General features: G+C 42.1%; 1 protein-coding gene across 1 annotated transcript in view; it reads right to left on the bottom strand.

Annotated features, from left to right (window-relative positions):
- Positions 1-27,498, bottom strand: part of ABCB5 (ATP binding cassette subfamily B member 5) — a 93,626-nt gene extending 66,128 nt beyond the window's left edge. The window contains exons 1-9 of the mRNA XM_084792258.1: positions 27,451-27,498; positions 21,567-21,624; positions 17,872-18,022; positions 9,242-9,296; positions 6,126-6,317; positions 5,869-6,040; positions 2,249-2,373; positions 1,979-2,156; positions 1-74 (exon numbers count right to left, since the gene is read on the bottom strand). The exon at positions 1-74 is cut by the window's left edge and continues 40 nt beyond it. Of these exons, the coding sequence (XP_084648384.1) occupies positions 1-74; positions 1,979-2,156; positions 2,249-2,373; positions 5,869-6,040; positions 6,126-6,317; positions 9,242-9,296; positions 17,872-18,022; positions 21,567-21,624; positions 27,451-27,464 (1,019 nt within the window). The 5' untranslated portion in view covers positions 27,465-27,498. The remainder of the gene's footprint in view (positions 75-1,978; positions 2,157-2,248; positions 2,374-5,868; positions 6,041-6,125; positions 6,318-9,241; positions 9,297-17,871; positions 18,023-21,566; positions 21,625-27,450) is intronic.
- Positions 27,499-27,871: the final 373 nt, after the last annotated feature.

The raw sequence follows: 27,871 nt of genomic DNA, 5'->3' as shown, positions 1-27,871 counted from the left end.
GCCACAGTGAAGGTTTCCAAGTGAGGGGCTGCAGATCCAATGCAATAACTGCTATGGATCACACTGAAGAAAACCTATGGGGACAAAGCAAACAATGGTCACCCCTTTTTGCAGTGATGCAAGAAAGACAACGGGCTGGGGCGCCTGTTTGGCCTAGGCTCACGGAGAAGTACGGAATGTGGAAGACGTGATCAAAACTATAAAGGAAACACAGGCTGCCCCGCCGCATTCTTGGCCCTTTCTTAGGGCTTCTTTCCACTAATGCATGAGTTTGTGTCTCGCCCTCGCAGCTGCAACAAAATTTGAGCTGCCTGAACCGCGCTGACGCACCGGAAGCCGCCCACGAGCGAGCTGAGTGTTACTTCTATGTGCTCCGCCCCTCCGCTATGCCTGGCGCTGGGTTTTAGAAAGAGAGCGATTGAAGTGGTAGACGTTACACTGTTCCCATCCCTGTTTTAAAAACTGGCGCACACGTGTGGTGGCGTACGCCTTTAAATCCCAGCATTCGGGAGGCAAAGGCAGGCAGATCGCTGTGAGTTCGAGGCCAGCCTGGTCTACAAAGTGAGTCTAGGGCAGCCAAAGCTACACAGAGAAACCCTGACTCGAAAAACCAAAAAATAAAAAATAATAAAAATAAAAACTGTTTCTGTCACTGGACAGTTGTCCATATTTAAACAAATGCCTCTACAGAAAAAAGTCAAGGAAAGACGTCATGCAGATGTGGGGACCAAAAGTAGCAAAAATTATCTACAAATTCTTCCTATGATGGGGGAACAACTTAAAGCCTTAATTATGAAATCCTCAAATTTAGAAGATTAGCTTAATTGAAAGAAGAGGCATCTACATAAGACGGAAAGACAAAGCAAACGCAGAAGCGTTAGAGCTGATCCTTCTGCTCAGCACGACAGATCTTTTAAACCCTGAACTGATGTGTTCGTTGTAGAAACTGGATGAGTTGCAATTTCATCCAGAGTGGTAGCAGTTTAAGAGACTCTTGACTGCAAGGTTGGAAGGGGCTGAGTGCAGGCTTTCTTTCTTTCTTTCTTTCATTTATGTGTCTGTGCCTCTGTGTGGATGTTTCTGGATACCAGTGCAGATGTCAGAGGAGCCCAGATGGCATGGGATCCCCTGGAGCTGGAGCTGCTGATCAAGGCAGTTGTGAACCATCCCCGTACAACATGAGTGCTGGACCCGAACTTGCGTCTTCTGCAAAAGCAGTGCATACTCTTAAACACTGAGCCACATCTCTCTTAGATCCCTACCTCATGTCGGGCTTGTCTGACGCACCCTGCCCTCCGCCCTGGACTCTCCAGCCCAGGGGTGAGGCTACTCCGCTCCCAGAAGCTCTTCACTGTATAATGTAGACGTTTTGGTTCCCCCCTCCCCTCCCCTCTCTCACTTACATGCCTGCCTTTCTCTCTCTCCCTTACCCTCCCCCACTGCTCCCAATAACCCTGCATGTATTTATATGTATCACCATTAGCCTTATTCCTTACACCTACCAGTCTCCAGCCTCACGTACTTTGTTTTAAACACCGCTAAATGCGGGAAATGATAGAGGAACAACAGATGGATCCAAACTACTGTGGTACTTTCAGTTAGCTATGTCTCTGTGGACTTCGGTCTAATCCCAGGAAGCCCCAGAGGGAAAGCCTCACTCCAGACTGGCCATTTTCAGTCCTGTATTAAGAAAACTATGTTTATCAGTGAGGAATTCAATTGTGATTCTTCTGAAAGCACAGTGGTTAGCACAATGAGGACACAAAACATATTGGATGAATAAATATTGTTAAATTATAACTATATAAGTATATTGGAATTTAAAAGTACATGCAAATCATGAGATGGTAACAAATATTTATTTAAAAATATTTGAAGAGTCATCCTCATTCAAAATGAAAAATTTTTTTAAAAAACTAAACTCTAGGTCATAAAAGATGATCTAAGCCTACTGTCTTTATTTTCAAACAAAACTTACAGCAAGAATAGTCCCAACGGTATAACCAGGCTCTCCACTGAAAATCAAGGAGGTTCCATACCAAAAAGCCAGTCCATAGGCTCCATTCATAAAGAAGTAGACAGCTCCAAGAGACAGCTTTGAAGCTACTGCCTTCTTTATGCCAGCATCCTTTGCGTCTTTCAGATTCTGTGTATACCTTAAAAAGCCAAACAAGAAGTCTGGATAAAACAAAACCTTTGGAGAAAACCAAGCATTTTTTTTTTTTTTGTCATAATGAAAGGGACAGACCTCTGGATTTCTTTCTCTTGGTTCCCAAAGGCTGTGACTGTTCGGATTGATGACAAGGCTTCCTCAGCTACAGCCCCGGCTTTGGAATAGGCATCCAGTTCCTTACTGGTCAGTGAGATGACCATCTGTAATAAACATGACTGATTATGACAAATAATGAATCTGCTATGGTCTGAATGTGAAATGTTCCCCAGGGGCTCAACTGGTTGTATTACTTTTGGGGAGTCTATGGGGCCTTTAGAAGTGGGGTCTAGCTGTTGGACATAGGCTACCACAGACGAGTTCTAACCTACTTCTGGCTTTAGTCCTTTTCTCTTCTTCCTGGTCCTTGGGGGTAAGGAGGTCCAGCCACACCCTTCATCTGGTTCCAGCTTACCCTCTATTTTTCTTGTCACGGTGGACTAACACAAACTATGAACAACAATAACAACAACAACAACAAAACCCCCAAACCAAAAACCTTCACTCTGTCTTGTTATTGGTGCCATAGCACCACAAAGCTGAAAATAAATTTAAATGTAAAAAAATCAGTTCAGCCTGGCCTGTGAGCCTATTTGTCAAGCACTATCTTGATTCTATTAGTTGAGATGGGGAGACCAACGCATTACAGGTGGAGGTGGGGAAGCCAACACATTACAGGTGGAGGTGGGGAGGCCAACGCATTACAGGTGGAGGTGGGGAGACCAATGCATTACAGGTGGAGGTGGGGAGACCAACGCTTTACAGGTGGAGGTGGGGAGACCAACGCTTTACAGCTGGAGGTGGGGAGACCAACGCTTTACAGGTGGAATGATCCCCTTGGCAGGTGACGCTGAATTGCGTAGGAGAGAGCTGAGCATGCGCACATTGGTTTTCCTGTGCCTTCCACTGCTGCCGGGACGTCTCTGCTGTGATAGGCTGTACCCTGAAACTATGAGCTGAAGCGAACCCTTCCTCTCCTAGGTTGCCTGTGTTAGAGTAGTTTTTCACAGCACAGGAAAGGAAGGTAGGGCTTTAAGCATAGAGAATCCGAGGCAGTGACAATGTGCACAGCACTGATTGAATCGGGAGTAGCTTCTCGTTACCCAGCGTCTAAACCCTTGTCTGACTTTTTTCTTCTAGTACTAAGGCTGCGTCGTTGCCTTTCTATATTTTTAAAAACTTTTTTCTGACGTAAGTAGTGCTATTGCTACAATGGGGGACATTTGACTTGACAAAGGACCTTAGAAATTGTCTCATGGGCACTGAAAATTACTGAGTCACGTATGTTGGAGTATGCCCAGCAAACGCTTTATGTCTGAACGCTAGGAGGCGAGACTATTGATGACAGTAGGTGCAATTATCTGATTTCTGAAAAGCCTAAAATAGCAGGTACCACTTCCTCTATTATGAGCCATTTGTCAATCCTTTGTGGTTTTAATTAGCAAAACAGTTTGGCAAAAGGGAACAGCAATACCAGTCCAAAGCTGGCAGTTTGATATCGCCTACTACCTGTTTGCAAACTACCAAAGTACACCCCATGCTTTGGAGTGGAGGAAGCTTGCGTGGCTGGTAAAGTCACCGGATGGCATAAGTAGAATATTAGTATTAGCACTATTGATGTAGTGAAACACCATGACCAAAAGCAACTTGGGGCGACAAATGCAGTGCAGGCAGGAACTCACAAAGAGCCGGAATCTGGAGGCAGAAGCTCATGAAGAGGCCATGGAGGAGTGTTGCTAGTTACTGGCTTGCTCCTCATGGCTTGCTCAGCCCGCTTTCTTGTAGAACCTAGGACAATTAACACAAGGGTAGCACCAGCCACAGAGTGGGCAGGACCCACTAACTTAAAAGATGCTTTAAAGCTGGATCTAAGGCAGCGTTTTCTCAGCTGATGCTCCTTCTTCCCTGATGACTTTAGCTTGGGTCAACTTGATACAAAACTAGCCACAACTAATCATTTTCTGAGTTTATGTAACAAAGACAATCTCTATAGTAGATCACTGAAGAGATCTACTGAGATTACCATGGTTTGATAAGCCTTGCACACACTGAATATTCAGCAAATACTTGCCTAACTAAACTGAATTGAAGGAGGTCACCCACCCTAATGTCCCTACTCAATTGGGGGAAACTTTGGCTCTCTCTTGCTTTCTCTTCGGTTAGCGCAGTGGTGACACTCAGATGCCCTCTGTGTTCCTGTACAACGTCTGTCCGCTTCTCTCATGAGAGGATAAGGTTCTGCTCCTAGTAACACAGTCTAGGTATTTTTTTCATGTCAAGTGATCCTCATTTCATGCAAGCTTGAGGTAAAGATGAGGATTACAAAGTCAACACCAGAAGCCAGAATATCACAGACCTGCTGTTTAATGCTCTTCAGCGGAATACTACATTGTCCATGTTCCTCTAAGTAACCACTTACTCATACTCCTGTGAACAATCCTACTGAAACACAGAGTCATATGAGTGAAGACATGAAAGGAGAAGGGTCCCAGGGGGAGGGGGAGGAGTGAAAGTGAGGGCGCAACAAGAAAGGTAATGGGGACAAATATGATAAACTACACTTTATACATGTGTGAATGATATCCATCGTTATGCATAATTAACATATGCTGATAGAAAACTTTAAAAAGATCCATTGTGTAAATACCTAGGCTTCCTTTTAAGAAACTACAGAATATTTTATTGCTAGAAATTTTTGATTAAACTTGCATACTGATAGCAGGCGAGCCAGGAAATTTTATGGATTTGACTTTTGAAAAATGAGTACTTAAAAATTAAAAGCACAGAGCCTTTGATGTGATGGGCACACCACTGGGCAGTTGTGAAGATATGATTTTGAGAGATATTAGGGATACTCGGGCTACTAGAGGGTGAACACACACACACACACACACACACACACACACACACACACACACACACAGTTTAAAGCCATTATAAATAAGATTACTTTCTTCTGGTATGTGAACTAGAATATTTCTCAGACTTGCAATTGAGAACGCAAATACAAATTTGCTTAAAAAGCTGAAATGTGTTAACATATATTCTAAACCATTTAAAGGTATGTAAAATGTAAGCTGGAAGAGACTGCTATCAGGCAGCATTTTATGTGTGTTACTTGTGGATTTTTTCCCCTTTAGTTTTACCCAGTACAATGAACTATAACGCATTCATTGCGGGGGGTGGGGGGGGGGAGACTTAGAACATACAAGGCTCTCTCAGCAACAACTAAATGTCCACTGTGTAAGGCCACCATCCTCTCTCTGTGCTATCTTTTGAAATGTGTTAGACTTTTTTTTCCCCTGTTAGTAAGATATTAATGAAAAAAATCATATATAATACATATAATTTGAAGACATAAGTACAATTTTTTTTTGGTTTGCTTTGCTTTTCCAGACAGGGTTTCACTGTGTAACAACCCTGGCTGTGCTGGACTCACTTTGTAGATCAGGTTGGCCTTGAACTCACAGAGTTCTACCTCCTTCTGCTTTCTGAGTGCTGGGATTAAAGTCATGCGCCGCCACCATGCCCAGCCTGATAAAGTGGATTGTTGATTAAAAGATCAGAGGTTGGTGATCTCTCTCAGCTTTGGGGCATGTGGAATTAACAGAAGCACCACTTTTGGTACAACACTGTGCTTGTTGGACTGGCTGGCTTACCCTGGAGCACGCCGCTGATGAAGCCATTATGAAAGGAGAGATGGACAGCACCACCAGGGACAGTTTCCAGCTTTTTATCAAGCTCATCACCAGGCCAATAGAAAACCCAGAAATGTTCTGAAACAGCAGAGCGATCTTGTCTCCAATACCATCGCAGACTTTGTTGATGTCACTGCAACACGGAAGTTCCTGCGGTTCGGTTACAAACACATCTCACCGTAACACCTACTTCACACATTACCCTCTCCTTCCCTTACCCAGTCATGCGGGTGTTGAGTTCACAGATGTCACTGCCGTCAAACCAGCTGATGTCTTGTGCCAAAATTGAATGAAAAAACTGTTTCCGAATTCTTGAGGTTTGCCGGGCTGCAGTTATGACCCAGAAGGAAATCTGTATGTAGCCAAAAACGAGGGCAGCTGCCCCTATCCCAAGATAACACAGAGTCAACCTGAGGGAAGACGGCTGCAGAGTTAGGGGGAAATCACAGCTTTCCCCATAATAAGACAAACAAAGCAAAACCGTGAACGACAGAACTACTCACTGTAGAAAAGAAATCTAATACTTGGTAAACTTTATTCTGGAACATAGAAAATAACTGAAAATCACTTATGATAACAACGAACAAATATTGAATAGTATTCTGTTTCTCTTTAAGTCATCTAGAGCATATCTTTGGCATTTTTAGTAGAAATTGGTACTTTAAAATATGTTTACTCTATTTTCTTTCAGTATGTATAATACTTTCAGGTGGAAAAGTCACACTGAGGTTATTAAGATAGGTGCTAGAAAATAGGAGGGGAAAGAAAACGCTGCTATTCATAAAAAACTGACAGGAAATATCACATATTCTACAATTCAATGTAAGAAATGTACATTAAGTTAATATGTACAAAGGTTAAACTTTGTGGTCATTTTAGCACTCATGGTAATACAGAAGAGTTGAAAGTAGTTTAACACCTAACTGGGAGGTTGGCTAAGAAACAGCCTTGCTTAATAACCACATTCGGGAATGCACTATGTGACCACTGTGGGAGACAAAAATATTAAAGTGTAGATCAAGAAAAGAGGGCTCAGGGACAAAGACTGGTCTCAGGATTTCTGCAGATAGCCAGTGTTTGACCTCAAGAGAAAGAGCCTGCAAAGAAAGCAGAGAAGTGTTGGAAGTCGGAGGAGCTAAGCACTTGGCGAAACTAAAGAATAAAACAAGACCAGCACTCACTGAGGATTTAGTTATATATCTGTGTAGTTTTCAGCTCCAAAGCAAAGTCATTGATTTGTCTGATGCAACCGTCTCAGACGAGGTTTGAGAAGGCTGCTCTGCCACCTTAGTTCGGATCTCTGAACAAAAAGCCTGTCTTTCTGGTGGCCTTATTTTTGTGTTTCTGTTGATGTCTTTGATATTTATGACCACTCCCAAACATTATAGTCATAAATGTCTTTAATGCCAGCAGGAGGCATAGGCAGGTGGACTTTTGTAAGTTCAAGCTAGTCTGGTGCACACAGCAATGTCTACTCTGGTTAGGGATTCTTAGTTAGAGGGACTCTGTGTCAAAAACAAACAAAAATCCTAACAGCTTCCTTTAAAAAAACTGACAAAGACACCCTAAAATATATTCAGGAGTGTATAGGACTCAGAATAGGCAAGATAATTAAAAAAAAAGGAAATTGTTTTGGGACTTTGTAAGCATAAGGTTATTGTGTAGTTTAAATGCTGATTTCTGTACCCGCTGTGTCCAGTTGCAAGCTTTGTTCTGAGAATTCACTGTCTGAGTGGTATGTAAACCCTGATCCCCAGTTGTCCTCCGGATATGCCAATAAAGCAGGGGAGAGAATAGGGCGGGACTTCCTGCCGTCCAGGGAAGGAGTTAGAAGAAGAGGTAGGGCGCTCAGCCAGGGGATTCAGTCACAGGTGGAGGTCCAAGGAAGATCAGGAGGAAGAAGCAGGAGCCGAGGAAAGCTACAAAGCTCAAGTCTCTGGCATGTTTGCATAGAGGGTTAAGAACAGACTTAAACTGCTCAGATTGTTGTGAAGCCTTGTATTATAAAAGAGTCTCAATTATTTGTGTGGTAGCTAGGTTAAGAAATAAACCAATGGGACACAGGATATTCTCCACAGTTATGTGGAGAGTGGGGGCTGACTCTGACATGAACTCTGGTGCCCATATTTGATGACCTCCCCTTGGTGGGGAGGCCTGGTGGCGCTCAAAGAAAGAATAAGCAGGCTACCAAGATGAGACTTCGTAGCCTATGACCATATAGTGGGGGAGGAGGTCCCCCTCGGTCATAGACCTAGGGGAGGGGAATAGGGTGAAAGAGGGAGGGAGAGAGGAACAGGAGGATACAAGGGATGGGAAAACAATTGATTTGTAATCTGAATAAATTAATTAAATAAAAAAGAAGTAAAAACAAAACAAACCAAAACAACAACAACAACAACAACAACAACAACAAACACCAAAAACCAAACCAAACCAAAACAACAACAACAACAAACCAGGCAGGACATCAGCCGAAACTGCCAAATTATTTGCTTCAACCTATTCATTTAATTGATGTTCCTTTTCTCTTTCCTTTTTAACGCCTTCCTTTTTTCCTTTTCCTGATGCTGAGGGTCAAACCCAAGGCCTTACACATGCCAAGCTCTTCTGGTAATTCTATCCTTATTACAGCTTTTCAAATTTAAATTTCATTTAAATAGCATTTTCTGTGATGCTTGGAAAAATAATTTTTAGAAAAGAAAAAAAATCCTTTATTTTCTAAGAGGAACAAAACTGGCATAAAAACACAGACACAGCTTTTCTGTTGGTGACAATTTTTGTCAAATGCAATCAGAGACTATGACTGCTTTTTATTAAAATTAAAAAATACATTTTATTTTTCCAGCCTTTTGAATGTGTAACTATTTTTGTATACATTCACACACATGTGGGCATTCACCTACATAGGCCAAAGGTCAACACTAGCTGTTTCTCCCAACTGTTCTCATCTTATCTTTTGAGACAGGGTCTTTTGCTAACGAAGGGTTTGCTGATTTGACTAGATTGGCTTGCTAGTGAGCCCCAGGCATCCATATCCCTTTCCCCAGTGCTGAGGGCCTGGCTCTAGCAGCGTGCTGGGAATCTGAAGGCAGGTCCTCCCATTTGCACGTCAAGGCGAGCGCTTTACTGAAGGAGCCATCTCCCCAGACTCACACCCCTTAAACATATGGGGAAATTACGCACTAATTACACTATATATGGGATGAAAGAGAAGCACATGTTTACGTTAATCGCTTATGTGTATAATATGAATGATTAAGGTTTTCGGTTTTTCTTACAAGTGTTGCATAAAGCAGCACACGAGGAAGTGGGAATTTAGTTCGTGTGGACTTACATAGCGATGTCTTCATGCAGCTTCTCCTGAGACTGAGAACAGTTCTGATAGTTTGCTGTAAAAAAAGATTTGTTTTTTTTTTTGTATTATAAAGCAAATCAATTAATAATCAGCCATAGTGTTTCTTAAGAATCTCTCCAAACTAAATACACAATTTTGTTTGTTCGCTTGCTTTTATAGAAAATGGAACCAATGCCTCATGTTCATGACCCCTTTCTGCCTATGTTTTTTAAAAGGGTAACTTGCAAGAACTCTTTATTTTCTCAAGATATATTTTCCAAAAGTGAAAGCTAAGAGGCAATTGACCTCATGGCTCACACCTGGAAAGAATCCTCTAGGATACCTTCAACAATCAGCTGACAGCCAGCAGAGTTACAGCAACGGCATCCCATTTTCTGCTTAAGATCACACATTTTAGAAGTAAATTCAACATGCCCCAGAGAGTTATTTAGAAATCTCAAGAAATGCAAGTATATGTGGAAAATTCTAAAAGTTGCCACGGCAAAAAATGGACACAAATATCACTAAAATATAGCGGGTTGTAACCAAGAGAACTGACAATAAAAAGGTTTCAAACACTCTCTGGTACGAGTCTTTGATGTGAAATTTTCTGTGTACCTTCTGATATACATCGCCTGTGATTAACAGCATCCAAAGGTTCGACTTAGCCAACAACACAGAATGATAGTCAGTACTCAATTTTTTTATAAATTTTTATAATAAACATTTGCAAACAACTACAGACTTCAATGTTCTTCATCTCTTATATTTCATATAAGAATATTTATAAATTTATACATAATTTTAACTATTAAATTTCAAAAATTAAAATTGATGCAGATGGAGTGCAGATAATAAATATTAAGAGACGTTAAGTGAGATGTAACTCAGGTACAAAAATTAATTAATACTGCTTCTAAAAATCGTACCACATTGACGTAGAAATAGTGTAATCTCAAATTTGAGATTATATTAGTAGAAGTGGTCTAGGCAAATATTCAATGTTTGCACAAAAGGGAACCGTTAATCAATGATAGTTATTATTTTTACTTTGTTTGTGGGAAATTATTCTCTTGGAGACTGTCTCCTGCTAACCTAGGCTGAGTCCTGGAAGCTTCTAGCCTCCGTGCAATCTAACCAAGGTCTAGAATGTTTTCAGCCTCTGAGACTCGCTGCTGAATAAGCTCACCCTCACTTGTTCTTTCTGAGCTCTGGGCTGGCTGGTTCCACTCAGCTGCTCTGGCTCAAACTCTTCTCCCAACTGACTTATTTCATCTGGCTTCTTTCTTGGCCCAGAATTGCTCTGCTTGGCCTCAAACTAATTTAGCAATCTGCTCTAATCTTCTGGCCCCTTCTCAATTCCCGGCTCATTCCATCTTCACCTGAGTTCTCTCTCTGCAACCCATCTCTCTACTGCTGTCCTGGTAAACACTGCCTCCTCCCTCTGAAAAGCTGCCTCTTAAGTGGCTCCCCTTCCCTCTCTTCTGATCAGAGTTAGGCATATCCTATTATGTCAAATCTTTCTGATTCATCACCTTTTCTGCCACTCAATTAGACAACACTTTCAAACATGGGTGCTTCCTTCTACAAACTAACTTTACCTTTGTTTGGGATTAAAGGCATGTGTCACCACGCCTGGATCTAAGCTTTTCTTTACCTGATACTTGCTCTATGCCAGGCTTGCCTTGAATTCAGGTCTGTTTGCCTCCATCTCCTGGATTAAAGTTTTGCCTAAATTCCAGCCAGATCACACAGACCTAGAAGATCTTTGGATGTGATCTCTTACCAGAACTGCCATGTTCTAAATTAACATTCCTCTATATTATCCTACTGAAAATTAACATCAGTAATTAGCAAAACTATTGTTAAAATGTTGAGAGAAAATGTTTAAAGATTTACTTTATTTTATGTGTATGAGTGTATAGCCTGCATGTATGTAAATGTACCACTTGCATGTCAGGCGCCCATGGAGATCAGAGGAGGGCATCAGATCTGGGACTGGGATGTGCTGGGAACTGAACTCAGATCCTCTGCAAAAAACAGCAAGTGCTCTCAACCACTGAACCACCTTCCCAGCCCCCAAATGTCTCTTTAACGATGTGTTATAATATAATAATAATATAAAAAACTTATCTAAGTATAAATTGCTCTTATATTTACCATAGTGGTGATTAATCATGATTGCCATCTCTAGTGGGGTGAGCAATGCTGGGCCAACTAGCCAAGCACATTCTGTGTGAGCCTGTGAGGGCATTTTCAGGGACAACTGCCCTAAGGTACAACAGCCGAAAGAGAAGCCTCGTCCTGAGTGCCATCCAATAGGGGCCAGTGTGGAACAAAACCAGATGGAAGAGGCAGCCACCAGCCCAGTCTTGTTCTCTGATCTCTTTGCCTCTTGTCTATCACCAGACAAGCATTTTTGCTTTGCTCACACTCTGTCTCACTCATTCCTGATGATGTTTTGCTTTACCACAGGCCCACAGGAGTGAACCCTCCCACTACAGGCCAAAACCAGTAACCAAAATAAAGCTTTCTTCCTTTGGACTTGTTTACGACATGTTTGTTTGTTGTGTGTATGTGTGTGTGTGTGTGTGTGTGTGTGTGTGTGTGTGTGTGTGTGTGTGTGTAGGTCAGAATACAGTTTGCAGGAGTTAATTCTTTCCTTCTACATCACGAGTCTTGGAGATCAAACCTAGGTCATCAGACTCAACAGCAAGAACCTTGACACTGTGAGTCGGCCATTCGCTCTGGCTGAAGGAGCAGGGAAAGCCTCTCCTGCTGTGGACTCCCTTTGGAAACTTTGTATTCTCTGTAAACCCTCAAGGCAGGGAAGGCACCAGGTCCCTGCCTGAGGAGCCCCAGCAGCCAGGCCCTGCTGCTCAGACTCCCCTAAAGGCCCTAAAGGTCATTTTCTAATGGCTTTAACTGTCATTCCCAGCTCAGAAGCAGGAGAGTGTCCAGACTGCACTACAAGAAATATCCCACCAATCTCTGAACAGGAAAACCCACCAATCCCTGAGCTCCTCTAAGCTCAGGACTTGAAATTCCACCAATCATCACCCTGGAAAGCTCCCCCACCAAGACATTCTATATAAGCTTTGCCTATTGTTCAATTCCCTACTGCCTTCTCCCAACCCTTGGATTTGTCCCTCCCAATAAATCTTTTATGAGATTTGCTGCCTGGTGTGACTCTCTCATTGGAAGAAGCAAAGAAGGAAAGAACGGAAGAAGGGAAGAATTGGAGTGGGGGTTGTTAGGATACTGCCCCAGTCTGCCTGGCAACCTGTGATGTCATTGCCTACCTGCCACTTGATTGTAATTCCTAACCTTCATTCTCAAAGCCTAAAAATCACGACGTGATGAATATATTTAGTCTTGTTCTAATTAATCTATAATATAGCTTTAAACTTATAATCTATGGATATATATAACTGTTCTGCTCTCTTTTTATGGACTGTGTGTTTTTTTTTTTTAAGGCTCCGACTTATCATGGATAAAACCTAAACACCTGGTCTTTAATTATTAAGATCTTATAAATGATCAAGTCCTTTAGCATATTCAAGAATGTATTTTTAGTCATGCTAAGAACCAATGTGATTAATTATATTTTCAAGTCAAGCATATAATAGGATCATAAAATTCTATCTCATGTTTACAAAATATAGTTTACAGCAGATACAGACAAAGGTTGTTTAACTCAAATATACTAGTCTTCAGCCTTGTCAGAGATATGCTGAATATGGCATTGAACATGTGTAAGTTTACTATAAGAAAACAGAGATTCCCAGATCATAACAGTAGTTCCCCAAGAGCTCAGAAGATTTGGGCACAACTATAGGTGACATCAACCCTGGATTGTGGTATGGTGACCACTGGGCAAAACTGCTCCCAACATCTCTTTTTTGCTTTCCCAAAAGTTTCAAATATACACCTAAAATAAAATGAAAGAAGTTCCCCACATTCAAGCATTTCTCTTCTTTGTTCCAAAACTTCCATCTCTGCTCATTCTCCTAAAACTTTCAAATGTATATCTAAAGGGAATTTTCTCCCTAACCTACTAATTTTGTCTTTTTCCCATATATATGTTCCAGAATTCCTGTCAGATTCCTTTTACGTCCAGGACAGGGCCAAAGCAGCTACCCACAGGTGCTCCAGTCTCCAACCTCACAGACCATGTCAGCTGGACCTGCGTTGCTCCTCCTAGCCACAGACATTATCAGACCCTGGACAACAAATACAGCAGCCTGCTCTTCTGGGACCTGCCCAACATTTCAGCCTTTTAACCCCCTGTCGCCGCCCCACTGTCAGCAGGAAGAAGTCAAAGACATTGATTTTGTCATCCCTTATCCATTCACAAAAGGCTGGAATGGTGTGCTCCAGACCACGGACAAAGAGCTCCAGGTTCTCCCAGTGCTCCTTGGTCCCTATCTGCTGCAGAACATGTCTGACATCCCCCACCCTCTACCCTGAACTTTCCAGGGCAGAGCTTTTCCTTACCCTTCACCATATCATCTGATATTTTATTGCTCTTGTTTCTCTCTCTCTCTCTCTCTCTCTCTCTCTCTCTCTCTCTCTCTCTCTCTCTCTCTCTCTTTCTCTCTCTCTCTCTCTCCTACATGGCAGCCAAAGCAATGAACTTACACATTTATGTACTTTAGCCTACCTTACATAAAAGACAATCCAATGTCCTAATTTTTTTAATTATAGGAAAAGGGAGGAATGTTAGGATACTACCCCAGTCTGCCTAGCAATCTGTGATGTCATTACCTACATGTCATTGCGTGTCCCCTTTGCCTGGGAGTATATAAAAGGATAAGCCCACCTTGTCTCTATCTCTTGCTCTCGTTTCTCTCTTCCTCTGTCATTCTGTCTGTCTCTGTCTCTCTGTCTCTCTGTCTCTCTCCCCCACCCCCGGGATGTTCCCCTTCTTTCTCCCCCCATGCTCACATAAAAAAAATCTCCATATCATATCTGTTGCCTGGCAGATTATTTTTTAATCATTACAAGGGTGAGGTTTCTGAGTGCCTCAGCTCACCTGGGGATATCCCCCGCCCCACATATATATCAGAAGCTGCAATACTGAAGAAGAAGAGTGTGAAAGTGGATCTATTACGCTGCAGCACTCAAGCCTATCCAGGGAAACCCCTCCTCAGGGCTGCAATGCCTCTGCTGAGCTGTGCGGTTCTTGCACTCCTATGTCTCAGGATGTCCTGTTGAGACACTGTCTAACCTCGGAGTTGTGTGGCTCCTGGACCCCTGAGTCCTAGGATACCTTTTTATTTGAGCATAAACGCCAACACCTCGCCTGTGTCAAGTATTTTGCTACACTGATAAAATGCCAGCATACCTCACTTGATAAAATCACCACAGCAGTGTCTATTACATGTGAATGACCTGTTCCTGCCTAAAGTAAGTTGTTGGGAAATCCTGCTACTAAGGCTGGAGTCTGACATTACCGGAAAGCCCTGAGATCAGTGCAAAATGGCAGACCCCCTTTGTCTGAAACTCTGCCTTCTTCTCTCCCTGGGGAGTCCCAGATCTCCACATTCTCTACCTGAGGAATGGTACATAGTCCTTAGGGAAATTATAGGCCCAACTCTCTTCCAGCAGAATCCGTTCAGCAAGCACCTGGGATTCCTGAACTGCCTCTCCATGTATATGAGGCTTCTTATTGCCTTAGCTTTTCAGCCAATGGACATTCACCTACCCTGGAAATCTCCACCCTCAACCCAAAGTTCTATAGAGCCTCCTTCACCCCCAATAAAATTGATCTGTCTCTCTGCATCTGATCCCAGAGGTCAGTCTGTTCTGCTCACAGCCATCTGAGTCCCCGCCCCCCACCTCTGCTACCTTTGTCCTTGGGGACCAATGTCCACGATCCCTGGGCGGGCATGGGTGGGGCAGGGAGAGCCACAGCAAGCATCTTATTTACTTCTATTGCTGACACCATTTCTAAGGCAACTTGTAAAAGAAAACATTTAGTTTGAGGTTCAGGGTTCCAGAGAGATAGAGTCTATTACCACCATGTTGGGGAATATGGCAGCAGGCAAGCAGGCATGGAGACAGAGCAGTAGCTTAGAACTCAACTTCTGGTCCACAAGCACAAGGCAAGGTAGGAAAAGAGATGGTGGAAGAGAAGAGGAAGGAGGCAAAGGAGAAGGAGAGAGGAACAGGAATGGAGGAACGGAGGGAGGAAGGGAGGAAGGGAGGGAGGGAGGGAGGGAGGAAGGGAGGGAGGGAGGGAGAGAGAGAGAGAGAGAGAGAGAGAGAGAGAGAGAGAGAGAGAGAGGAGACTAATTGGGAATGGCATGGGCTTTTCAAACCTCAAAGCCCACCTCCCACTTCCTCCAACAAGACCACACCTCCCAATCCTTCTCAAAGAGTTCCAAAAGGGAACCAACAATTCAGATTCATAAGCCTATGGGGACCGTTGTCATTCAAGACAAGACAGAAGGTAGGACAATCAATTATAGAATACCTCAAACAAAATGAATATTCCTAAGAAAAATGCCTTGGCTGCTGGGTTTATCATCCCTTCTCTGACAGAGTTGACACTCAGTAAATATCTATTCAGTGAATTGGTGGATCAATATGCACAATGGTTATTTAGCTTACATTACCAAAATAAAAATGTTTTTGTGTTGGAGGCAAAAAAGCGTTTTTGCCCACAGATCACTAGGGAAACCAGGAATGCTAAACATATAGGGGCCTCTTTGGAGAAGATAAAATGTCTGTTTTCTTACCCAAAAAGCTGGGAATGGATATTGTTAATGACCTGGTGATCATTTTGCTATCTGTGGTGGCTGACCTTAGCCACCTTTTTCTATAGATTCAGACCTCTCCCAAGCCCCCCAGAATGTTTATCCCAGACGTTCCCTCCCTAGACCTTTACCTTTAGTCATAGAACCCACCCTCATGGTCATACAGACCTTGTAAAGGTGTCTCTAATTAAACACACATTAAGTATTATGGTGCATCTGGCATTGCACTGTTGCCTGGAAACCTGGAAAGAGACTGACTGTTGCCTAGAAACCTTTCCCCAAATTGTCTGATCCAGGTTGGTGAAGTCAATTTGAACTGAGTTTTCATTTTCATTTTTTTGCACACAGATTTTGTGGTGTGTGTGTGTGATGTATTCACACATATGTAGGTACATGTGCCTGCCTACATGGAACATGTCATGTGTCATCCTCTGAGATTTTTTAAAGACATGACTCTCACCGAAGAAGCTAAGCTGGTGGCAATGCCCCTGTTTCTGCCCTGGCAGCACTGGGCTTATAGTATATACATTCACATCCTGCCTTTCATATGGATGCTTCTCACATTAACATCTTGAGTGCTCTTACTTGCTGAACCATTTTTCCAGCCCTTATAAAGAATACCTTTAATTTTACTCATGTATTTAGTTTTGCTTATGCCATAAAAGTTACAAAAAAAATCTCACAACTGTTTAGAGAGGAAACCATCACTTGGAAAGGCACAGAAATGGAAGCAACGGATTAGTTCCATTCAGATAAGAGGAAGATGCTTGAAATATTAGCCAGAGAGTGGAAAATAAGAAGGTATGCTATATTTAAAGTCTGACAAGGCACAGAGGGAAACACACTGCAAAATCTAGGCAAGTGTCTAAGAGACAGTGCAGGTTTCAATGATGCATTTGTCTCCGCTGCAAAAAAATACCTTATACAGATACTTATGTGGAATTTGGAATACCTGTGTAAAGTTGGGGAATTACTGTATTTAAAATATTCACTGAACCATGTGGGATCTTTAATACCTCCTTGTACAGGAGGACCATTGGAACTGTACACTAAAGTAAATGCTACTTTAAAGGACATTGCCCTGAAGTAGATTGTTATGAGGGATGCATGGCGGATGCCCACCAATATGAGCAGCATGAAACCATGTTTGCTGGTTCTTTTCTGGGTCTCTCCTCTGCTGTTATTGCGGTGTTTGAATTAATAATGTACTTTTCTGCATGCTCCTTGCTGCCTCCTTACTGAATTATGACTGATGATACCACATATGTCCACATCTAGGTAAAGACTTTTAAGAAGCTATTGAACCAAAAGTTTTAGTTACATGTATAGATGAGTGACACAAATGGCCCATGCTTTTGATTAAACCCTGATACATGCACCACTATTGAAGTATTAAAAGTATTAAAACTTTTATAGACAAGCTGAGCCGCAGCGGCTCTCAGATGGTTCTTATTCGCCATCAACGAATGGCCCTCGGACATGAGCTGTGTTGACACTGGCTGATTACTGAACTGTCCTGGAAACAGTTCCTCCCTGGCCCCTCCCCCTTTCCCCTCCGTCTCCTCTTGTCCACCTCCCCTTTGTTTCCCCTTTTCTCCTTTCCCGCCCTTATCTACTCTTGCCCCCTCTCCTCCCTCTCTTCCTTTCCCTTTCTCTCTCTCCACCACCCTTATACGTCCATGCAGACACACATCTTATTGGTGATTTTTCTGAAGAGTTCTAACATTGACTTTGGTTATTTAGTATCAAGTAATGTAGACAAGTACATATTATACAAACACGGTTTTATAATAGTCTATCAGCACAATGTCTGATGACTTTATTTAATGCGTTTGAGTCTCCAGTAATACAGCAAAAGCTTGCACTTACTTCTGTTGGTTTGGACTAGGCATCCACTAATAAAACGATCACTTATTTCTCCTAAAACCAGGGACATTAAGGGAACAGTGGCTCCATTTACCATGGATGCCACTATTCCCACAGTCATGAGGACGATGTCCAGGGTATCAGCAAAGCGGAACTGAGAAAACAAAGTGTGAAATGTTACTGTTGTAAAATATAAGCAAAACTGCTAATCTATAGCTTTCCCCATGAAGCAAAAGTTACTCAACCAACACATTATGAGATTAAATCAATCATAAAACCATGGGTATGCCTTTTTCTATACAGTGGAAAGCAAACAAAGGAGCACCCAGTCTTAGCTCTTAAAGGTGTACAGCAGAGTTTGAGGAGGTGCTGAAAAGCAAATCAGCCAAAATAAGACAAACTATGTGAAAATATACATCAGATCCCTTGTGGGCATGTCTCTGAAGCTTCCGTTTGGAATGAATTATTTTAAAGGACTTGATGAAAAGCCAATCACATTTTCATTTATCAGCATTGTTGCACTGGCATCACAAATTGTAAACACCCAGATGGTAAAAATGTGATGAATTATATTTTTGATTTTTATTTAAAGTTCTTTACATTTAATTTGCCCTCAAACAATGCCTATCTTGTAAGCAACGGTCAATAATGATTTACAGGGATGTTTGTAGTAACATGGAATGCCTGAAAGCCAAACATTAAATACTATGTCTTGTATCAATTTCTCCACAATACCAATCCAAAACCAAACCGTGAATGACAGTTGTGTCATGTATTTCATTCTGCTGAGAGGGGAAGATTAAAAATGTATGCATTAGATGTGAATACCACCAGACAGGCACAGAACATATTTTGTATATACAAACTGTATTTTTTGTTCACTCATGGCAACAGCTAAGCAGTAATTATGAAATAACTGCCAAAGCATTTTTCAGCACTCCATGTGTTGGCTTCCCTGCCTTTCACCAGCACAGTGTGCTGCCTTGTGTTTTAGATTAAAACATTTGAGAACTTCATGTATGGATACATTCCATTTACATAATTCTCACTCCTTTCTCTCCACTCTCCTAGTCCTCTCATGCCATGCAAGTCTCTCTTGATTCATAATATCTTCTATAATTATCACGGTTACACCCACACACTCACACATGCATGCGTGCAGGCACATGCACCCACACCCAAACATTACTAAATCTATTAGTGTTGTCCACAGGTGCGTGTGTTTAGGGCTGGTTGTCTTGTTGATAAACTTATGCACACTCTGATACTTTTGGGTTTTTAACTTTTGAAACAGTCAGATGCTGTCTCCTGCGTTTTCTTGTGAGAGAGAATTTTGCTTGTTAACTTGAAACACCTGGGAAGAGGAAACCAAATTGCTAATTGAGGTAGGAGGACCCAGTGAGACGGGCCTGGGCTGTTACATAAGCCAGCTGAAGTGAGTCTGAGAACAAACTAGTAAGCAACATTCCTTCTCTTCCATTGCTGTTTGAAGCTTCTGCCTTGAGCTCTTGCCTTGCTTCCCTTGATGGTGGGCTGTAATGTGTAGATTGAAATAAACCCTTTCCTCTCCAAGTTGTTTTTGATAATGTTTATCACATCGACAGAAAGCTGCTATGTCACTGATGACTAAGTGAAGACGTTCGCATTGGGGAGGAGATGTCTAAGAAGATATGCAGGACAGTGGTCTTGGAACACAGTTCCAAGTAGGTATGCCGGCATGTTTTCTGATATACAAGCTTTACATGATGCTTCTTTAAACATTCCTTGTAGCAACTTGTCTTCTCTGTGTCCACTAACTCAATTATGTGGACTTCAGAAATAGGATTTTAGCGTCAAGTTCTGGAGGGAAACCAAGAGCAGTGTCAAAGTTTTTTTACATTTGGGGAGGTTTGTGGGGCCCTTCAAGGCCCAATAACATGAGAAGAGGCACAAATTTCCAGGCACTAGGCTTTTTATTTGATAGCTGAGCCATACCAGGGAGGCATTGTCCCCCTATTGTAGGATACCTTCATGTAAACTTTTTTATACATATGTACATATATATTATGTATGTATATGCATGTATATGCACATATGTAAGCTTCTACAGTAGTAGATGTCCATATGGTGTTTTGTAAAGTCTTTAGTGTTAGTTATCCTTTTCTACTGTTTTCTGCTCTACCCTAACCCTATCACATCACCGCCTCGCCCCACCCTATCCCCTCCCTCACCCTACTCAATGCTTTTTGCTCCATTGAAAGCTTCCCCACTTCTGGCAACCTTTCATAGTGTTACAAGGTTTCTATTCTAGCCATTGGGAGATAAAAGTAATTAACAGTCTTACCCAACTGTAAACTTTGTGAGCTACAGTAACAACTGTTTTGGAAAGATATGTCTGATAGTGCCGAGGTGGCACAAACATCATGGATATAACTAGCTCCTTTCCGATTGGACTTAAGGCCTGTTCTGAAAGATGTAATTCATGCATGGTGTAGTCAACTGGACAAAATCCAATGGCTTGGTTGGTTGCAGACTGTACGGGAGCACTTACTTCTGCTCAATAGATATAATATTAAACTGTCCTCAAGTTCTATATTTATATATATATATATTTCTCGACTCTCATTAGAGAAACTCCTTTTTTAAAAAGTAGATAGTAATCAATACAGAAACCCAACAGCCAGAGGTGTTAAAGATGTATCTGTATTCTAGTTGGATCACACGGACCTAAATCTTTGGGTGGGATCCCTTGCCAGAGCAGCCATGCTGCTGGATTAAAATTCCTCTACACAGTGGGTTTTTATAAAAGGGCACATGATGGCAGAAGGGAACAGTGGTGGGCGGGATAGGAAGACAGTTGGAGAGGGAATTGGTAGACTGGGTTAAAACTCACTGTTATGCATGTATCAAAGTCTCAAAGAAGAAAAAAAATTAAAGCGGCTACTTGAAGAAAATATTTTTATACTAACAACATACATTAATGTATATCTATATCTATCTATGCATTTTTCAAAATGTAAACAAAGATCCTATATAACTGTCCATGTTGCTGAGCTCCCTCTGGTAGCATTTATGTCATCACATCCAGAACCTTACGCTGCTGGAAAGATGATGTCATTGTGAAGAGACTACATGGTTTTTCTTATCTTTTACTGTGGGGCTTTGAGATGGTTTTTATTTTGCCGTTTTGGAAGGTCCCTGTGGTGGTTTGAATAATGACTCCCATGGACTCATGTATTTGACTGCTTAGTCACGCTAGAAAGGACTGGGAGGATTAGCAGGTGTGGCCCTGTTGGAGGATGTGTGTCACTGGGGGTGGGCTTTGAGGTTTCAAAAGCCCACACCAGGCCCAGCGTCTCTACCTCTCTCTGGCTGTGGATCCGGATGTAACTCTCACGAGCTTCTCCAGCACCGCACCTGCCTGCCACTACGATCCCTGCTGCCGTGTTCCCTGCCATGAAGAGAATGGACTGACCCACTGAAACTGTAGGCACGCCCCTAGCTGAACGCTTTCTTTTATAAGAGTTGCCTTGGTCACGGTGTCTCTCCACAGGAATAGAACACCACCTGTGACAGTCACTATGATGACTCCCTTTCCGTTTTCCCATTTTTTTCCCACACATAGAGCATGAGAATGTGACTACCACATGTGCTCTTGTCGATTTCCCAAAATCCCTTACGCATGCGCGCGCACACACGTGTGCCCCGGTTTTACTTACTATCTCAATAAGTCCAACAGCTTGATTTCCCGCTTGAGGCAGTTCTTCTTGTAGAGGTCTGAAAAATAAATGCGAAAAGAGAAAAGGCATGATGTGAATATAATTTGTAAAAATTTCCAACTAACATTTTTCCAAAGTCTGAAGGATTACCTTTGGGCATCAAATTTATACAAGTTATTAAATTTCAAAAGCAGATAAAAATGAGAGGACGTACAAACTTTTTGAAGAAAAGTCACTGAGAGAGGAAGTTGGCTGTGGCTATGGCTGACTGCAACAGGAGTGAAAATGTTTAAACTGAGTTAAAATATACATAGCAAAGTGCCACCTTTTAACCATTTTAAGTGACAAGGGCACCGAATGCATCCTTCACACCATCCACTGAACTCTTTTTATTGCAATACTGACTCCTTGTGCCTGTTGAATACCATTCCTGATCCTGTGCCCCAACCTAACATTCTGCTTCCTGTCGCTGTGATCCTGACAGCCCTCGGTGTCTCAGCTGAGTGAAACCATACAACAGTTTCTCTGTTGAGGTCGGCGTAAAGTCTCCACGGCTCGCCTTGGAGTGTCACTTAGCAGGATAGCTTTGAGTTTTCTCCATGCTGCCGACTATCAGAATCTCCGTCCCATAACTTAAGGCAGATTGGTCTTCTTACTGTATTTCATGTCTTCTTCACATTAGTCAGCACACACTAGGATTTCCTCCGTGCTTTGTCGATTGCTACCAATGTGTCTATGACTATGGATATACCCTGTGCTTTCAGTCTTTTTGGATATATACCCAGAAGTAGAGTTTCTAAACAACACACCAATTAATGTTTCTAATTAAAAGGTGTGGATGTGTGTGTGTGTGTGTGTGTGTGTGTGTGTGTGTGTGTGTGTGTGTCTGTGTGTGTGTTTGCCACAGCACATGGATAGAGGGAAGTTTTCTCCTTCCACTGTGGGATCCAGGAATTGAACTGAGGGTAACAGTCTTGCCCAGAAGCAGTTTTACCTATTAAGCTACCTCATTAGCCCTGTTTTTAAATTTTTGAGGAAAGTTGTGCAGTTTCCAATACTTTCCTTCCACAGCATAGGAGGAGTCAGTTGCTACACACACACACACACACACACACACACACACACACACCAACACTTGTTCTTGTTTCCCTTATGATAATGGAAATCCTGCTAAGCATGAGGTATTGAATTAAAAAAAAATCCAGCTATACTCCAAGTTGGCAGCGCCCTGTGGGTACCACATCTGAGTAGCAGAAGATCAGAGATTTTGGGCCAAGTGAGTGACTTAGCTGCTGACTCCAAAAATCCAACATCTGTGTTTTCCAGACAAGAGGAGGCATCCCAGAAGCTAGGGACACACAGTTCCATGCCTACCTGTGGGTAGGTCCTAGGCTCACGGTAGTACCCCTGAGTTCCAGAAATACACAACTCCAGCATCTGGACCCCAGACCCCTCCTGTCTCCCCAAGGACAACTCCTGGGTACCAGGTACAGGGTCCTGGACTCCAGTCCATGTTTCTACTGGTCTCCCTTCAGAGCTGGCTAGACACCAGGAGCATACAGGGTCCCTGTTCCAATATGGCAATGCTAACCCAGTCTGAGTACCAGTGTCAGCTGGGCAAACAAGTTGCAGCACTGCTGATTCTGAGATGCCAGCATCCGTTTGTGTGCCTCTGGAGAGAGGAGAGGATCCAGGCTACTAGGCATGCATGCTATCACCTCAGCCTGGACTTCAGGGATATGAAGATCCACCCGACAGTTCACAGCTCTACTAGCTGTCTTGAGGACACCTACTGGACCTCACTGGATCACACAGGTTAGAAACTCAGACCCTAATTCCCTGCCTAGAGATTCACCTGGGACACAACCTACAAAGCAGAGCTGTAGGCTGTGGGAGGAGATTCAACCCTCGACCCACAACCTAGGGCTCCTCCTGCACCCTTGAGAAACCCAGCAGGTTCTGAGAACAACCAGCCAATGTTAGGGACAAAGAGATGGCTAAAGGCCAGTATAAGAACACAATCAACAAAAACCAGGGTGACATGGAAATAATCTCTGGATTTCCTAACACAGAGGGAACACAGGAAAGTGACCATAAAACTATGCTTATGGAGATGGCAGAGGCATTTAAAGAGGCAACAAATAAATTCCTCAAAGAAATACAGCAAAACACAAACAGGTGAAGGAAATGAGGAAAATGGTCCGAGACCCAAAAATGGAAATAGAATCAATAAAGAAAACACAAACCAAGGAAATTCTGGAGATAGGAAACTTAGAGAAAAGGAACCACAGAAATAAGCATACAAGACATGGAGGAAAGAGTCTCAGGCATGGAAGATCAATTGAAGACATCAGAAAAATCAAGGACACCATGAAAAGACAAAACCCAAGAATAATAGGAATAGAAGAAAAAGAAGATTCCCAGCTCCAAGGACCAGAAAATATTTTCAAGAAAGTTTCCCTAGCCTAAAGAAAGAGATGCCTTTAAACATACACAAGGCTTACAGAACACCAAATATATTAGATCAGGAAAGAAATTCCTTCCACCACATAATAATCAAAGCACTAAATGTATAGAACAAACAGAAAATATTAAAAGCAGAAGGAAAAAGGCCAAGTAACATATAAAGAGAGACCTATGAGAATCACACCTGACTTCTCAACAGAGACTATGAAAGCCAGAAGAGCCTGGACCTGTGAAGATGTCATGTAGACCCCGGGGGACCACATGGCAGCACAGACTACCCAGCAAAACTTTCAATAACCATAGATGGAGAAAACAAGATACTTCATGAGAAAGCCAAATATAAACAATATCTAAGCACAAATCAAGCCTTACAGAAGATACCAGAAGGAAAACTCTAAACCAATGATATCAACTGCACCCAAGAAAACATAGGATATAAATAAATTAGGGAAACTACACCCTTCACAATAGCCACAAATAATATAAAATGTCTTGGTATAACTCTAACCAAGCAAGTGAAAGATCTGGATGACAAGTCTCTGAAGAAAGAAACTGAAGAAGATATCAGAAGATGGAAAGATGTCCCAGTAGGGTTAACATAGTAAAAAATGGCCACCTTACCAAAAACAATCTACAGACTCAATGAAATTCCCATCAAAATACCAACACAGTCTTTACAGGCCTTAGAAGAACAGTTCTCAAGCTCATATGGAAAAATATAAAAACCTAAAACAGCTAAAAAATATCTTACACAATAAAAGAAATTCTGGAGGTATCTCCATCCATGACTTCAAGCTATACTATAGAACAATAGTAATAAAATTTGCATGATACTGGCGTAGAAATAGGTTGATCAATGGAATCAAATCAAAGATCCAGAAATAAACCCATACACCTACAGGCAATTGATTTTTGACAAAGGAGCCAAACTCATTCATTGGAAAATGGGACAACAGACCATGTCTTCAACAAATGGTGTTGATCTAACTGGGTGTCTACTTGTAGAGAAATGCAAATAGATCCATATTCATTACTCTACATGAAACTCAAGTCCAAGTGAACATAACACCAGATACACTAAATCTATTAGAAGAGAAATTGGGGAAAAGCCTTGAACTCATTGGAGAAAAGTTACAGAACACAACACCAACAGCTCTAAGATCAACATTAATAAATGGGAACTCTTGAAAAGAAAAGCTTCTGTAAGGCGAAGGACACTGTGAACAGAACAAAGAGACAGCCTACAGACTAGGAAAAAATCTTCACTAATCCTACATCCTACAAAGGGCTAATATCCAAAATATATAAAGAACTCAAAAAATTAAACACCAACAAACAAAATAATCCATTTAAAAAATAGGGTACAGAGTGAAACAGAATTCTCAACAGAGGAATCTCGAATGTTGGAGAAGCTCTTAAAGAAATTCTCATCCTTAGTCATCAGGGAAATGCAAATCAAAACAACTCTGAGATGTTGCCAACGGGCAGCTCAGGCTCCATGTGTGTCCTCTTGTAAGGGGAACAGGGGCTGTGTCTGATACGGACTCTGTTGCCTGCTTTTTTAAAAAATCACTTTCCCCTGGTGGGACTGCCTTGCCAGGCCATAGGGGAAGAGGATGTGCTCAGTCCTGAGGTGACTTAAGGGGCTGGGGTGGGTGGGTAGCTGAGGCTCCCTTTTCCGAGGAATAGGGGAGGGGAGAGGCGTGAGAGAGACGGGGATGAGACTAGGAGAAGAGGGAGGGGGATAGTACCAGGATGTAAAATAAATAAATAAATTAATAATAATAATAATAAAAATCCAGCCCTCTCTAACAAAACGCCGAAGAGCAGCTGTGACCTGTACGTGAACTGAATTCTGTTAGGTGAGTTGCATTGGATATTCTGAATTTTGTCCTCCCTCTGAAAATTCCTTAGCCCATACTTCAAGGACAATACGTGACTTTTGTACATTGGCCTCATATCAAGCGCGCAGAATCCTAAACCACACGTTGCATTTAAAGACAAGAAGGGAACCGTGTAAGCTGCTGCAAGGGCTGCCGTCCATGTCTTCTCTCTTCGGAATGTACTGTTCTCTCAGCCTTCAAGGATGACAAACTGGGTAATTTTATCACCATGATAAATTCCTTCTATGTCCCTTCTCCTGCCTCAGGTTAATTGTTAATTTAGGTACAGCCTGATGTCTGAGAAGAGCCATAGATGAAAAACAAAAGTAGAAACAAAAACAAAACAACAACAACAACAACAACAACAAAACCCCCAGTGCTTGAAATTACAAAGCTTAACCCTAACCTCAGATTTTGTCACTTGATTAAATTTCATTTGAGGGATACAATTGACCTTCACAAGTTTTGTGTAGGTTCACAACAGTCTTTTCTTTATCAGAAGCAAGAGAGTGGCCACAGGCTGGCTCCTGCTGAGCCTCCAGGCTGCCCAAGAGCAGGTGCAGAGTTCGGGCACCGCAGGTACAGGAAGGAAAGCCATCCAGCTCACTGCTCAAGGTCCCCGTGTGCTCCTCACTGTTTGGCTGCGAGCCGAGGGAAGTTAGTGATTCAGCAGTTAATTTATTATGGCCCAAAGCACCCACATTTATGTTACCATCATCAACTGAGCCATGTCCACCTCCTTAGACTCTTGCCCAGATTTTGAGGCCAGAGCCCCAAAATCCAGAAATCCGGCTTTTCAAAGCCATCCAACTCAGCGTTTAGTCCTCTTCATGGCCGTTTTCTGGCATTCTCTTTACTCTTGTCTCCTCTAAGTGAAGTCAGCTGCGTGTTTTCTCACTTGTGCCTGGTAACCAGCAAAGTTAGCCACCTGCTCACTTTAGTTTTCCCGAGGTGGCAGATATTTGCTGTTTTATTCCTACTGACAGACTCACGTCTAGGGTCTATGGCTGTATATGAAAATCCCACAAGGTCAGTAGCGCCCTGACCATTTTTAAGATTAGAGAACTGAGACAGAGGGTCGCTATGTGGCCCAGGCTGGCGTCCAGATACTCCTCTCTCAGCCTCCCGGCCTTGCAAGTATTAGGAGTACAGGCATGCCCATTCCTCTCAGCATTTAAAAGAGAAGAATTATATCGTATGTGGAGACGTGTAAAGTCTACAGAGTGTTACACAACGTTAAAAAAAGCACAGAAAGACACACATTGCACAATCTCATTTTCATATGAACTGAAAGTTACACTCACAGTCAGGGGTGTGGTTGTGGTTATGGTAGCTGAGCAGCATAGGTAGTGAGTATTATAGATACAGACACTTTCCACAGTGACTTTATAGCATCTCTAATTTAATTTACAAATAAAGGAAAATGATGAAAAAAGGTCATGAAATAGTTTGTAAATATCATCCACTTATTATAAACCTAACAACTATATAATAAACTGCACACATTCATAATAAGAAGTTGTATTAAATCTCACCTTGGTAAGAACATGATCTGTTGTCCACTTGCACAAAACTCATGTGTGCTTTCCTCTTCAACAAACCACTTTCTTTTAATGATTGTGCTTAGCCAACCTTGTATTCTGGTCAGAGAGCTGCAATATGTGATACAATCATTAATGGATTTCTGTGCAAAGCACATGGTGTTCTTCATATGATGTTGCCCTTGGAACCAACGCGAGCAGAGAATCCACTGAATAGAGTAAGAACTTTCTGAAAATAGTCTGCAATGATTACACTCATAGTTTCTGCTTAGTTCCAGAACGCATTTAAAAATAGCTGAGTGAAAAATGTCTAAGTACATCCACAACACACTGGCAGCCTATGTCAGGCATTGTTTATACAGCTTCATTACCACTCATGAAGATGTCTTTCTGTGTTTGCTGAAACATATGGATT

The sequence above is a fragment of the Acomys minous genome, assembly GCF_964271855.1.
Source record: "Acomys minous genome assembly, chromosome: 8".
Classification (NCBI taxonomy): domain Eukaryota; kingdom Metazoa; phylum Chordata; class Mammalia; order Rodentia; family Muridae; genus Acomys; species Acomys minous.
Note: the sequence above shows the minus strand (reverse complement) of the source record. Positions and strands in the feature narration are given on the sequence as shown.